At 48.3% G+C, this 15,848-nt stretch overlaps 1 protein-coding gene across 1 annotated transcript in view; it reads right to left on the bottom strand.

The window, feature by feature from the left end:
- The window catches only part of LOC119092334 (ubiquitin carboxyl-terminal hydrolase 19), a 13,226-nt gene extending 10,722 nt beyond the window's left edge, over positions 1 to 2,504 (bottom strand). Inside the window, exon 1 of the mRNA XM_037215298.1 lies at positions 2,493 to 2,504. Coding sequence (XP_037071193.1) covers positions 2,493 to 2,504 — 12 coding nt within the window. The remainder of the gene's footprint in view (positions 1 to 2,492) is intronic.
- Positions 2,505 to 15,848: the final 13,344 nt, after the last annotated feature.

A 15,848-nucleotide genomic window follows, 5' to 3' on the forward strand; every position in this document is an offset into this window, starting at 1 on the left:
TGTGCAGACAGAACTGCATCAGCTCCCGCCGCAGCACGCGCCGCGCATGGCACCGGACACAAAACCCAGGCGTCCGCCCGCTGTGCTGGCCATGAGCTCATTGTTCTGACTGCCTGGTGCCGCGCCCCCTGCTTGTTCTCGGTCGCGCACGCATGTCGGTGTCATATCATCCCGAACCACATCATCTCAACCGTCACCATCTTACGGCATCATCGTATCTAACCGCACCGTCTTACCCAAGTATCGCCCGCCCGAGGTTGGCGCAGCGCTGACCGAGCCGACAACGCCGGGCCGCCCGTCCTGGTAACACGTGCCCAGCGAAACTACAAGGCCGTCGTGTAAACGTGCGCACATGCAATTCGTTATTGATAAGTCAGCTTGGTATGTTCGGTGCAGGCTTGGGTTGCTCCGCTGTGACACCTGATAACGTCGCCCGGAATCCTCGGTGGATCTGCTCTCGAGATCAGTGTGTCTGGATTGTTTTGCTAGCACCCTTTTATATGGACAAACTGTTATTTCAATAACATTTTCGGGTACAAGCTATCTGCGTTTAATGCTTGATGTCGCTGGTCACTGTGATTAATCATTGGCGTCGCGATGTACATTACATAGCGTGGATGGAGCACGGGTAGGTATATAGATAATAATTGTCCTTGGCTTTTGCCATTTTTGCCTTTTGCTTGTTGCATTATTGATAGACTAGTTACCACAATCGGGTAGCAGACTGCTGGTGCCTGGCTACTTCCGCGTCACGTGGCTAAGTATAAATAAGGCACCTGCACATCATGTCGGTCATATCTGCACTCGCTTGAACTCAAGCCCGACTTACTTTGTAGACACAACTGCTGCTCGATCCTGGCGAGGATTTCTAAAGACTGCCTACATTACCACGCCACTGTCGCAGTGCCAGATTTGCTTGGCTCAAATGAGCCCGGCAGGCGTGCCTTTTACTTCCCTTTTATGGTGATTATCTGGGCAGAAGCCGTGGCATTCGCGGTGGTGTGGGTGGACAAGATACCAGGTGTAAGTCGTTATCAGGCGGCGGCTATCTGACTTCGATGGTGGAGCAAATGAGCATAAGTTCATTCAAATCGCTCAGATAAGGGCCGATGGCTGGTTCTGTGAACCAATGTTCCAGTTTGCAAGCGCCGCTGTCATGACGACTGATGGCCTTATGAAGCCCTGGCTAACACCCCTCATCCATCTAACTGGCAGCTGGGCTAATTCATTCGCGGTGAACAGCTCCTCGCATTGCCCCAGCCAGTGGACCTTTCCGCAGTATTATCCTGCCGCCACGGCCATTGGGTCAGTTAACTTGAGCCAGGTCTCAGCCAAAATTACGCGGGACCGAGCCCTTTGATAAAGCTGAGAAGTAGCAGAGAGAGCGCCTGTGCTGCAGTGCTCACGAACAATCTATAAACTTAAGGTCATTGTGTTGTTTTCAGGACGAATGTCCATGGATCCACCACTGAGCACTTGTTCTGTGTCCTTTCCGTATGCGAAAATAGACGGCATGTCAGCGCTGGTAGACGCGTCTTCGTGCTGGTGTCTGTCTCTATTGCGCTCAGCTCATTTAGCCCCAGTTGTTCGCAGCTGCCCATTGCAAAACCCATTTCAACCAGGCCTGGCAGCTTTGTGCGTGGGTGGTTAACATGTGCACCCTTCTCGTGATTTCCTGTTAAAATGTGCAACCCTGGGTCGTTATTTTCGGAGCCCTTGTATCTTTACGATCTTACATTATTTCACTACAAATGTTTGCAGTGTACTTGTAATGTGTGCAAAGATCTTCAACTGCCTGTAAGTCATGCACGAATGATACCCTAGTGCCTGAATCTTGTTCACGCGGTGGTCGCTTGTGCGTGATCTTGGCCGACAAATGTTGTACATGTGCCGTTAAGTACGCTTACAAAATACAAGTCACCCAGGGACAGCCATTTTATGGAATTTCGGGGTCTGAGCCCCCTCCCCTTATGCTAACGTGAGTCCCCACCTCCAATGCTCCCCTGAACTCCCATTACCGAAGAAACATCGATCTGCAAACTACTACTACACTGGATACTTGAATATATCACCGTTAACATTATTTTCATTTTGTACCAAATAGTATCCTGTAGATACATGCGTCATGTTTGTTTTTTATGCTAGCTGCCTCATATGTTCTGTCAGCCTGGAACTGTTGGCAAGTTTTTAAACAGATGACACAGTTGGATGGAGACAAAAGAATGGACTGCAATATTGACAGCTTTTTAAAGCGGAGGGAACCAGGTAAACCGAGTATTTCCTCAACGGTGATACACGTATTTATCGCACAATCGTGGCTGTCGTGACATTCGGCAGCCAACCCAATGGTAAGACACGAGCGGTGGACAGCGGTGGAACGGTGGAGCGGTGGACACCGGTAAGACACGGGTAGTCGATTGTCAGCTCGGTTTTGTCAAGGGTGATGCGTCCACTTTAAGTCGGAAGGCTACCCTGAGCTCTTGAGGGCTCACTGGGTCGTCCATGTGGGCATGGCGTTTGACCTTGCCCGCAGTATGCAATCCAGGGACGACAGATCTGGCGAGTGAGGAGTCCCAGCACGGCAGTCTAAATTCATGAAAGGCGCAGGCAGTGGGGGCGCACAGGGGCAATGCCCCCCCCCCCCCCCCCCAACCCTTGGGGAAGACGATTAAGGGCCCGATTTGAGCACCCGAAGGGCCCGAAAGGCTGGCCGGAGGTCGCATTCAGGGGTCCGGGTCAGGCACGCCAATGCCAGCCAGACGGCGCTTTGTGCCGATCAGGAGCCACTTGAATCGCACCCTTAGTACCACACAGTTGGCTCAGTGCTGGCACGCGCTTGAGGGCTGATCTCCCGAGCAGGAAAAAGTCGGAAAGCTATTTGTATTGGTCGGAATACCAGCGTCTTCCAGGCGCCCACATTGCCTTGCAGAGGGTCCTGTGTTGGCAAGGGGCCCCGAGGCCAGAGGCAGTGTTCGGGGAGGCCTGGAGAGATCCTGGAGGGCCCACCGGGACCGACGATCGAGGGCTCGATTGGAGGGGCTAAGGCCGCAACAGGCTGGCCGTAGTCTTCTTTAGGCGCCCTGGCCTGCGAGGACTGGCCCTTAGATCACTGTCGGAGGGTCCTTTGCGCCGATCGGGCACTCCCTGAGTCGATAAGGGCCTATATGTCGGTCAGACACCACCAACACCGCACAGTCCGCTCCGCATCGGTATGAACTTTAGGGCCCACTTCCCAAGCCGTGGCGAAGTCGGGGCAGGCAATTTGCACTGGTCGGGGCCCTTGTATCTGCCGGGGGCCCTCAGTACCTAACAGGCGGTCCTGTGGGGCAAGGGGCTCTGAGCTGACCAAGGGAAGGAGGATGTTCAGTGAGGCCGAAGAGGGGCCTGGGGCCTCATCAAAACCGACGATCGAGAGCCCGGTTGAAGGGCAGAAAAGCCCGAAGGGCTGGCTGCAGGTCACGTAAAGGACTCCCGGCCCGTGGGACAGTGACTTGAAATCTCATTCAGAGGGTCTCTTGCGCCAATTGAGGACACCTGAGACAGTACGAGCGCTTATGTCAGCCGGAGGCCACCAACACCGTACAGTGGGCTCCATGTCGGTCTGAACCCAGGAGACCCACTTTCCAAGCAGGAGCAAGGCTGGGGCCCACAATTTGCATTGGTCTGTGTCCTTGAAACAGTGATCGGGGCCCCTGTGTCGGTCAAGGGTCAACAGTGTGAACCTGGGCGCTTGTCGGCACGTGGCCCCGAGTTCGTCACGAGCTCTGTTTTAGAAAACACGAAGAGGGCCTGCGGGGCCACCGAGGACCAGAGATCAAGACGTGATTGAAAGGCTGAGCGGGAGAATGTCTCAAGCAGCTTGCTGTACGTCACAATAAGGACGGCCTCCGCATCGACTGAGGACCCAAGGGACAGTGCGAACCTTATTTCGGCCAGAGATTACCAACAACGAACAGTCGGCTTCGTCTTGGTCTAAGCCCTGAGGGTCCATTTCCCAAGCACGGCCAGAGCTGGGCCCGTGATGTGCATTGTTCGGCTCCCTAAAACAGTGAAGGTGTCGGACCTCTTATCAAGGCCCACAGCACATGATAAGAGGTCCTGCGTTTGCAAGTGGCCCAGAGTCGGCTAGGAGCTGTGTTCGAGGGGACGTAAGAGTGTCTGAGACCAGATATCAAAGGCCCGGTTGGGAGGCTAAAAGGCCCAAAAGGACTAGTTTGAGGTCACATTAAGGATGGAAATGATCGACGTGATCTCAAATGCCAGTTAGAGGGCCCCTTGTACAGATCGGGGGCCCTGAGATAGCGCGTTCCTCAATTTCAGCTGTAGGCCACCAATTCCTGGCAGCCAGTTCCGCATCGGTCCGAGCTCTAGGGGCTCATTCTCCAGGCAGGGACGAGGCCGGGCCCGCGATTTACGTAAATCGGGACCCCTGAAACCCAGGAATAAATCGGAACCCCTGATTCGGGACTCTTGCGTGGGTCAGAGACCCCTTGTGCCCAACCGAATGTCCTGTGTCAACAAGGGCCCCGAATCGGCCAGAGGAACATTTGCTAAACAGGGACGGGGAGGGATCCTCGAATGCCAGAAGGCCTCTTGTGTTGGTCGGGTCCTCTGACAATGAAATGTAACATGAGAACGTATGGGCCCTCAGTCAGAGTCCCCTAGTACCGAGCGGTGAGCCCTCAAGCCCACTGCCAGCCATGAGCCCGTAACCCGAGCTGGAGTCTAGGCGAAAATTATTGGACAACAAGCAATTATGCGATCAGATATGCTTTTGCGTCAATAAGATTTCTTGCGTTTAGCCAAGGTCAACTGTGCGGTTCAGAAGGCCTCCCTCGTCAGGGAAGGACCAATGTGACATGATGTATCCTTGTAAGAGCCTCTGGATTGACGAGGTAACTCGCCCCGTGTGTCCTGAATGACAGCCGGAAGACACCCCGCTCTGGGACGAAATAGCCCTTCAGTCCTTGACCGGGAACGGTAATGTGCCACCCTATTATTCCACTCTAGGGAGCACCTTGCTTCGAAAAACGAAAGGGTCTCATTATTATTAAATAGAGGAGTGTCAAAATGAGTTGAAATTGGAAAAGTTAGCCCTGGTTTACCTGAAAACTCATTCTTTTGAAAAATCAACTAGAGTAGCAGCTTGCCTCAAAAGGTTTTAAGCCCCCTGCGCTCGCAGTCTCAGGAGCAAGAACAGCGATGGCTGTGGTTGCAGATTTTGTGAAACCGAACGGCGTTGGCCACCACCAGTGATGCCAGTCGGCGTTAATTCCGTGTGCTCGAGATCGGCCGTCGTAAAACAAAACTCCCAGGAATTTTTCAAAATAAGTTCTTACTCTTCAAAAGTTAGGCTTGTGGGCATCTTCTAAAAATTCTGGGATTGTTCTCTGGATGGATTAACAGTGACAGCAACAGAAGAAATAGAGATTTTACCTTTGCTGCCCCAGTTCCGCAACCAAATTTTCATCCCCGGTCTGCCAACGCTTAACGATAGCCGCGGAGCTGACGCCGAGCAGCTCGCGGAACAACGACGGACGTCGAGCTTTCTGCTGCTAAGTTTTGTGAGCGTGCATGCTCAAAACTACCGTATCACTAATCGATTCTGAATTGTTATTGAACATTTTCAGGCAAACAGGGGTTTGCCATCTTCATGCATACTTTTGACCTATTTCTATTCAAAAGCTACGCTCACTGATTCCCTATTATTTCTGTACAGCTCAGATCAAGATCATGGCAAAGCTTCCTGACTTCTTTCTGTTTACAAGGAACGCTACGAAATATTGCAAAATGCACAGCGACGGTTATATATTTCATGCAGTTACTTACCGCTTGATTTCTTCACTTTCGGAATTCAAGTATGCTTATAGCTTGTACTCCAGTTTGGAAGGTAAAAATATTCAAATAGACAAGACCGTACCACTCATTAACAAATAGGCCACATCCAGCGATTTATTGCTGAAGGAGGGGGGAGGCTATCATCATTGGCGGGCTCTGTCTCAATCCCTAGGCCCTCTCCCTTCCCCTTGCCAAAGCTCTGCCTCCGCCTCTGTTTCTTTTGGTTCAAAAAGAGTCCACGGAACCATTTTAACATGAAGAGCGTCATACTGCTTCCCCATGTAGTCATTTAACGCTTGACTTCATCAGTTTATGTTGGCTTTAACATTCAAAGAGCGTTGACTTCACGATGCCTTCGGGCTTCCGTTCCTGTTCAAAAGGTAAAAATAGCGATAAAGCGAAAAAATCGCGTCCCTCACCAACAATTGGGCCATATTCAGCGATCTTTTTTTGCGGGGGGCTTTCACAAGCAGTGGACCTTTGTCAACCCTGGACCCCCCCCCCCCCCCCACCTTGCTAAGGCTCTGGCTGTGCCCCGCTGCTATCTCAAGCTCAAATCTCATTGTAAAGGTGAATAGCTCCCTTCAACAGCGGCGATGACTTTCTGATCAACCTGATAACTTTCCGCCCTCCGGCTGTATAGAACACTATGCCCCTACTTCATGTGGTGAGTGGATAAGTGCAACAGAAGCACAACATAGTGCAAAGAAAGAAAACCGAACGTTTTCCCATATCTCCGTTATATGGTCTTGCATGTTTCAAAGCACGCAGGGAAATAGTGCAAGGCACGTTAAACTACCTGAAAGTTAGACAAAATAGTAGTGCCCCCTATATAGTACTAAAAGGAACAGTTTTGTGACAAAGTTATTCAAAAGTAGGGTCAGAAACTATTTCACGAAATATTGACTAAGTTAAGGACGTCTGAAAATACACCACGGACGTGGTGCAAATAGCTTAAAACCACTATCTGTCGCACCACGGGTGGGCTGTGGGCTAAACGCAGGCGCGAAGGCACGATCGGTCAAATAGATCCGTACACACGTAAAATCAAGCCGGCTCCCAAATTGGGAAATGAGGGGCTGAAAACGGAAAAAACTCTGAACCTGCTCCGAAGTACACAACCAAACGGGTTTTCTCCGGATTTCGGCTTCTCTCATCTCGCAGTTGGGGGCTGAAAGTGTTTAATGTTCGCTCTTTTGGTACGCAGGGAGGTTGATACTTTTCATACTTTTACACCCCGGTCTGAGCGTCTGACTGACATATAGGCCCTTATCGACTCTGGGGTCTCTGGCCAGCGCGTAGGGCCCTCTGGATGGCGTTGGTATGCCCGTTCCTGTGGGGTGGGCCCCTGAATGCGTTCTCCGATCGGACTTTCAGGGCCTTCGGGCCCTCTACCCGGGCACTTAATCGTAGGTCCCGAGGGGCCCGAAAAGCCCTCCCCCTCCAAACCTAGGGGCAGCACGTGCCCCCTGTGCCCCCGCCCCCGCCCCCTGCCTGCGCTTCTGTGCCCTGCACGCTTGAGTATATCTTGTATCGAGAAGTGTGCGGCCAGTGTCTGCTTCTCTACCAGCAACTCACTCGATGAATATCTTCTGGTGAAATTTAGCACACGAGGTCCCGACTTGTAGGCATCGCTGGTGCAAACTCAAAATGCAGACACCTTACCTTGTACACGAAGGTACATCTTACATCTAACCTGTACCCATCTTTGTACCCAAAGATGTTATAACAACATGTACCTAAGCAATACAGCGGAGCTCGGACTGGCGGTGAATGCTATACTGTACAGTCAAACTTAATGCAAAAACATCAGAAACAATTCAACATTCAAATGAATTACGAAGAGTAAAGCCAAGCTATAGTCAAGTAATTGCGTGCCAAGCCATATCTGGGTGCGAGGCCGTAGTTCATGTATGGTGTTGGCACTACAAACGTGGTGTATTTTCATATCGTCATGCTTAAATCGTTCAATATTTCAAGATACGTTTTTCACACTCGGATCAGCTGCATCAGCTGCTCGTGTTGATTGTTGGCCCTCGGTCTCTAACCATCAACGGAGCAGGCCGACGGGGAAAGGAAAAGAACGGGGTTTTCTGCGCATCTCAACGTTGTGGTGAGTAACAGGTTGAGGAGAGCAGTCTGTTCTTTCCCGTCGTGAAATTCGACATGTGATTGTTTACTAATTTTTGGAGGGAAGTTGGGGGCCAAGGACTGTTATATCCTGGCATGTTCAAAGATATTCGAGAATAGTGTTCTTTGTCTATGATGGTGAGAAGTGTGCTTTGTCCATTTGTTACTGCTGTATATAGACTGCTAGTAGTGCATCTGTGAGTGCTGTTCCATTCTGCGAGAGCTGGCTGAAATCTTTATTTGCATGGCGAATATTGGTGACTGATCTAGATACTTTGTATAATAAGGAAAAGGAAAGGTACTTACCTCACTTCACAAGAACTATTTCTGTAGAAATCACCTTTAAAATGGAAAATGGGGGCATTGCATCATTTTGCCTCCAGATATCATGCCATCTTCAACAGCACTGGTGTACATTAAAAGTTACATCTTTTAAACTGTTCATGACTACTGGCAAATCAAACAATACATGACATGAGTGTCAGAAGTGGTCTTATTGATACTGATGTATCAACAGCAGCTCTCATTTGAGTCAATTATCGATTTGTTGACTCAATGGCTAAATAGGGTGTCCATATAAATGCATGCAGCAATATGTGGTCAGAGGTCAATCTGTGTCCCTCCCTTGTTACACTTTGAAATGCTAGTTATTAGAATAAGAGAATGACTAAAGATTGATCAAAGGCCAGTGATGGCTGAGGGGTGGATGAATGGATGCATGCATGCATGGATTGCAAGGATAGCATAGGTTGAGACTCCATGAGAAATACTAACTGATATTTTATGGGGGTGCAGTGATGGCATAGAATCTGTGCTGGAAATGGATGGCTTGTGAGAATATGAGCACACAATTTGGAAAGGGATCCCAAAGCTCAGGAGATTATTTGAGAAAAATACAAACAGTTTCAGGCTTCCCTCAACCAATTGTACATGATGTTGAATTATGATATGATATTGTGTAAGTGCACTCAGTGCAATTATTGTGTGCTGCAAATAGGCTAATTAGCATGTGCCTTATGTTTCCAATGAGTGAAGGAAATATTTATTAAGTTGTTAAGGCAAACAAAGTTACACAGTTTTGCAGATCTGTACCAAATACACACTGTTCTGCTGCCCTGAAGATGAACTTAATGGCCAGGTTGATGGGGTCACTATGGGTTCACCACATAGTGTGGTATTTGCAGAAGCCTATATGGTGCACATCATCCAGGGTATGAACATCATTGACATCTATGTGCCAAGCAAGCTGTGGCTTCTCTGCCTTGAGTCAAAACTTAAGAAACTGAATTCAAAAATTTGCATGAATGCTATAAATTAACCATAAAATTATGTTCTTAGTTGTAACTGTTGTGGCCTCAAGTGGAAAATGTGCAGCCTCAATTTTTAGAAAGCCCACAGACACTGGCAGTTGCCTGAGCAGTCTAAGTGAGTGTCCAGATTGATATAAAGAAAGCACGATCAGGTAATACATACATAGGGCACTCAAACAATGCCCGACATGACCACTCATATGTCAGGAGCTCAACAGAATTAAGCATGTGCCTGTCGAAAACAACTATAGACTCGCTGATAATAACAATCAGATCCGTCGGCAGCTTCAGGAACATTTTCATCGCAGAATGACCAAGCAGGTGCAGAGTTGATAACCACTGACATCCAACTGTATTATCAGGGCACAATGTTAACTGCATGTAGAACTGAAGAAAAAGCTATTCGCGAACTAAAAAAGGTTTTCGCGGAAACTTATGGAAAAACTGCTTTCCAACAAATCCTGATGTCAACATCAACTTCATCATTTATTGCAAAAGTCCCAGAATATCAAATAGAATTGCGAAATTCAACTCGCCCTCAATTCATTCACTACTGAAAATGACCAACGTTGTCCACCGAGTTCAAATGCCCGATCGGCGACTGCGCGCGTCGACCAAACTCGTATGTCACCCTTACTACGACCACACTATCAAGACGGATGACGATGCACGTCCATGGCTGTGCACCAAAACCGCATGTAGCATTGGCTCATGGATTACGATTATGTGGATGCCCATTGGCACAAAATACCACCAGTGCTAGCGAAATGCACAAAAAAGTGAAACTGAAAATGCTGGAAGCTATTCATATCCGAGACAAAGCTGCAGCAGTCAACCGACAGATGAATCTGCGGGCACGCTGTAATGGTGGGTTGGACAGCCCCTGACGTCTAGAGATAGGTCATTTAGAGGGGGGGGGGGGGGAAGGCGTCGACAAAGCCGGCTAGAGACCGTATAAGTGTTCGTCATGGGACGATTTGTGCACTTGTACTGTGTGCGATAGCAGTTTTTCAGAAAACCAAATGACCTGTTTTGAGCAATAAAAATGCAGAAATATAATTTTGAACCAATGAGACGTGAAGGTTTCGTATATTGTTGTTATGTACAATTGTGCATATGTTTGATGATACTGGCACAGCCAATCAAAAGTTGTTGAGTAATAAAGGCACAATTTGTAGGTTTTCCCGATGATGGGAAACGTTTAAGTCGGAGAAATGGATCACATAGGATAGGATGAGAGCCAGTCTCAGATATGTTTTTATTTTCAATGAAACTATTGCAAGCATTGCATTTTAATTTAACTACTAGCATATGTGTATAGACAAAAAGATAGCTGAATATAAAAATAGATGTGCATGTCTAGAGCAGGTATATCTTAGCCATGGATCATGAATTAGAACAGTGAACTTCTGCGCTTTCGGCTTTTCAGACGGTTTTTTATTCTTTACATGGCTGAGCTGGTTTCAAAAGCATGTTCATGATTGATGGCGCCGAATGTCATTTCATTAAATGGAGGTCTTATAAAGGTAAAAGTGTGCATTTTTAAGCAATGACCATTTGTCAGTGTCCCAGTGGCATTTCCACCATCCTCGGGTACAGGGGGCTGCGGTTAGAATAGTCGGGACTAGGGTCGGAAACATTCCTTGCCTCTAACGTGCGTTAAACTGCGAATTAGGCGATAATTTAACATGCGTTGGGAGTGCATCAGTTAGAGCGCCAGTTTCACGGATGTCTCAACGACTGAATCTTCCGGACATCTTCAATGCCGACATAAAACTGATTCGGACACGCCTATGGTGGGGCTGGTTATCGATGTCTTGGCCTTGCCGCTGCAAATACGCCCCTCCCAACCAGCGATGGAGTTGCGTGATTACTACATCTGCACTCGGTACTACATAGCCTGATCATATAAACACTCAAAGGCATTTCAACGGCGTGGTAGGGTGACAATGACTGGGACTGCGAGCAGGGGTTGGGTAGGCGGCACGATCGGAAAAAGCGGAACCAATGGCTGTTAGGCTGGGTCTAATGGCTTCACTTATTACTTCACGAATGCTTAATCGGCAACAGAGTGTCCGGTTAAAGCTATGCAGGTCAATAATTACGTTTTGCTTTTTTCTTGTTTCAAAGCTGCGGCTGATTTTATTCTGAGTTTTGAATAAAAATTGATCGGATCTTGTTGCAGCGGCCGTGGACCACATACTGAAACCAAAAAGACGCTTTCCGGTACGACCTTTTTAGATAATGACATGTGTTCGGGTTATTTTATTTTAATTATGTCATTTTCCCTGCCGCATTGCCATTAACCGCTGATTCAGTAACAGCGAACGCCACAAAACTGTCAAGTAAAATGCTAGGTTTCATCAATGAACATGTAACTGATATTTCGGCCGCACACCCTCGTCAAAAAAATGACAGAAGACTTCTTGCGTTGGGCGGGGCCCTCTAACAATGAAAGCAAATATTATAACTTATGATTAATGCTCATATTGAGACAATGGAAGGATACTGTGCCAGACAGAGCGCCAGTACCGAATGCCGGGCCCCGCAACCAAAGTGCAGCATGGGCCACTTGAGCCGAACTGGAGGTTATGCGCCAATTTTTGAACCCCTGCGGCGATAAGGGTTGCCGTTGCATCGGCGAGGGTTCCTGCGTCGATCCGGGGTCATATGCGCGGGTCAGAAGGCCTCCCGGGTCAGGAAGGGACCAATGTTATATGATATATCCCTTTAGCGGCCTCCGGGTCGACCAGGGGATCCCGCCCTGTGTCGCCAGAATGGCAGTCAGAAAGTACCCCGCGGTGGAACGGAATGGGCCTCCAGCTCTTGACCGGGACCAATATTGTGCCCCTATTGTTCTACTCATTGGCCCCTTTCCCAGAAAGAAATAATGGGTCTCGTTTCTGTGGAATAACGCTGGTCCAAATTAGCCAAAACAATAACAAGACCGTCCCGTGTTTGCTTGAGAATGTGCACTCTTTTGCAGAACTGATTCGTGAAACAACTTACATCAAAATGTTTGAGCCTGCGCGCCCGAAATCTCGGAAGCATGGGCAGTGATGGCCCGAGCTGCAGTTTCTATAAAACCGTGCGGCGTTGGACACTGCGAGAACACTACGCGCCCAGCGCAAAAACGATTGTCGTGAAATAATGGTCCCGAATGTCCCGAAATTAATTCGTACCGTTCAAACATAAGACGAGGCGTATCCTTCTTACAACTTTCAGGCTGCCCACTGCACAGATACACAGCTACGGCAACACGAGAAATAGGGATTATACCATTACCCTTTCAGTTCCACGGCCAGAGGGATTATACCATTACCCTTGCAGTTCCACGACCAGATTCCAACCAGCATCACTTCGTGGTGCTGAAAATGCCAATCCGTTCGAGAAGTTTGTTTTGCCCCATGCCATGCATCAGTGGCATATAAGTGGCAAATGTTGATCTGGAATACCGTAGGCGACCATTGCGTCATGGTCAAGCACTCATGGCATGGCTCCATGTCAGTCGAGGCACGTAAGTGTACCGACATACATACCAAGCGCCTATGAACATGAGCGGTAGTTCATTGTCGGGTGAGGCGCGGAGGAGCTTCCGTGGAGATGGTACAGGGCACAAACGTGACTTAACTATTCAGTCCGCGCTCCTAGGGTTAAATGTTAAATGTTGGATGTTGTCGGCATTGGTAGGACAGCTGCGTCCAGTCCCAGCCTGGCCCATTGACACTATGGCTTGCGTCATAGCACGTTGAACCGCATGGGGCTCAAATTTGGTTTCGCGCGTTTTGTTGTGGGTAGAAGACAAAAATGGCTCAACTAACTAGGCTGGACCTGGGCTGACCCAAAGTTCATGGGTCTGGATGTCATTGTTTGGTTACGACGATATGGGCGTAACCAAGGCCTGATTTACGTACATCAGGCGGGCAAAACAAATGCGAGATGGACAACGGCACCCGTCACAATTAGCGCACATTCCGCCATAGCTGCCGCCTTCGAGTGCGGCTGGTGTCCGATTGTTGTCAGGAGGCGCATCCTTGGTGGATCCAGATTCTGTTTAGGTGGCCTTCGCTGGGACTTGCCATTGTTCGGTGCCTCGTCATCGGTACTCGCCTCGTGCTGTTGTTTCTTAGCCTGTTTGCTTAATTCATGCTTACAAAGTAGCCATTGTGATGAAGACACACGTACTTTTAGTTTTGGTATGAAGTAACGATTTATTGTTGTGTGCGCGAATTCAAAGCAATGCCGTGCCAAGCGAGCATTTGAGTGAAACACGACGGACAGTCAGTCGTTTCATTCAGTAGTCTTCGTTTGCTCTGCGGCACTTTCCGGAATATCTTCGGAGCGGAGGACCAATCATCAGCTGATCTGAACCTGTTTTCATGTAACCGAAGCGAATCCCCTGGAGCTGGATGCCGTTCTTGCTCAGATCAAAGCGCACGAGCTTTGTCGTCCGGTTCGCGTCAGCAAGTACTTTCTGCAAGGAATGTAAACGTTTGTTATGAGTAAGAAAACGTTTGGTTCATTCGGTGGCCTCCGGGTTTTCGGAATGATGTTCACTTAAAGGAAAGTTTCGCATTTGAAGATATTAAAGCAAGCCTTAGATCTGACAAAACAGGCTCACCTATAACTATTGTTGTGATTTTGAGTGGAAAAGACTGCTGTAGACAGCACAATTATCTGTTTAGTAAAGATGCTCCTCTATGTATCATGGTTTGATTGCGTCATCTTGCTTTGCACAACACTGGTTGAGAGCCATATGACGGCCGTTACATCTGGAAATCGCGCTCACGAACGCCAGATATGAACGCCTCGACAGTTATATTTTTCTGGGCCTTGATCGTCACATGGCCTATGGAATGGCAAGATTTGAATGACGTTACATTGCCGTCATAACTGCCAAGGTGACTTTGGAATATTCTCCCGACATACTTGTCCTCATTTTCACGGGAGTATGGCTTAAAAACTAGAGGGACTCAGGTTTCAAGACGGGCAAGAATGTGAGCGACACCGAAAGCGCTTCAAGATCGCTGTTTCATTCAAAACCCTACATAAATGTGGAACACTCCTTTCAAAGCGTGTGGTCTTCCCTTTAAAGGAAGTATTCTGGCCGTCCCGGCAATCAGTTGGCTTTCAATTAATGTTGTGCAAGGCGCGGTGACATGACAATTACAAAATGAATAGCATTTTTCCTGAACAGAGAAATTGTATTATCTGGAGCAGTCTTTTCTATATAAGAGTGCACCAACAGTTTTAATTGAGCTTATTTCATCATGCATGGTGCTCGCTTCAATATCCTCAAACGTGAAACATTCCTTTTAAAATCGAGCCCTCGGCACAAGGCCCATGTTCAACAACAAACGACGTATAATGCAACAGGATGCAGTGGTCGAACGACAGTATCAAGGAATCTCGAGGATATATTGTTAGAGTTCTCGATCACGGGCACTGCTGAGGACCTGACCAGACCACGAGCTTGGCATCGCTTTTAGCCATGAGCACTGCTAGAAATGTCGGGTATTTTCATGATATATCCCAATGATTTCTCGATGCCGCCGTCCAGCCAGGACCTTCTGGTAGGCTGGAGATCGGCTATTGTCAGAAGAAGAGTTTAGGAAGTTAAAATGCCTAGACATGAAGTTCCATGGGGTCCGTGCGCCCAACATGTTCAACATAACCAGCATTAAGCAAGACTGAATCGGCTGAGTGCTCGTTTCAGCGGTGTTTAGTCCACTCACAGTTTTTTTTTTAAGCATTTGTTTCGGACATCTTAACCAAACGTATGTTTTAGACCTGAGTCCACGTCAGTGCTTGCTGCGTGAGGTCGTACTCCAACATTTGATCATGAAATTCCAGGTCAGCGGCACAATTTTGTGGCGAAAGTTTGACGTGCCATCCTTTATGCTCAGCACGGTCCGTCCTGCCCTCTGGTATCACTTGACCAACAGCTCGGCCGCTGCCACCTGTCGCAGGCCAACCCAGTCAAGGGCATATAGCGGGCGCCTGAAGAGACTCAAACCCACGCCGCCATGAGTTGGCAAATCGGATTACGGGGGCTTTGACCAACTGGGCTATCAGGGTTGACAAATTGATGTCCTTACTAGTTCTTTTTTTTGTCATTCAAATTCAGTCCCTTGTTAGACTCGGCTGGATCAATCAAGGGCGCGGAAAGCCAGTGACCTCAAAACTGCGTCAGTAAAACATATCTTGCAACAATGAGTCTCTATCGTCCAAAGCAGTGACGCGGCTTGAAGGGGACCACGTTCCACATCCTGATGCCACTTATAGTTCGTGACGTATTCGGGACATTACGTAGATGGGGCATTAGGTTACTGATGATCAACTAATTACGTTGGCAAATAGGCCTGTGTAGTACGTGGTTTCAGCGATGGCAGACATGCGATGTTGAAAGGACAGTTTGGGCTGGTGGGAAGTAAAACAAATCGCGACATGTCACGGTTTTCACATGCTTCCGTGATATCTTAAACCATATCATGATGCGATGGTTGTAATACCTCTCTTATGGTCTATTGATGGAACTTCTGCCAAATAACACAAATTTGCGGTGTTGGC

Source organism: Pollicipes pollicipes, unplaced genomic scaffold, assembly GCF_011947565.3.
Source record: "Pollicipes pollicipes isolate AB1234 unplaced genomic scaffold, Ppol_2.1 Scaffold_3447;HRSCAF=4054_pilon_pilon_pilon, whole genome shotgun sequence".
NCBI lineage: Eukaryota > Metazoa > Arthropoda > Thecostraca > Pollicipedomorpha > Pollicipedidae > Pollicipes > Pollicipes pollicipes.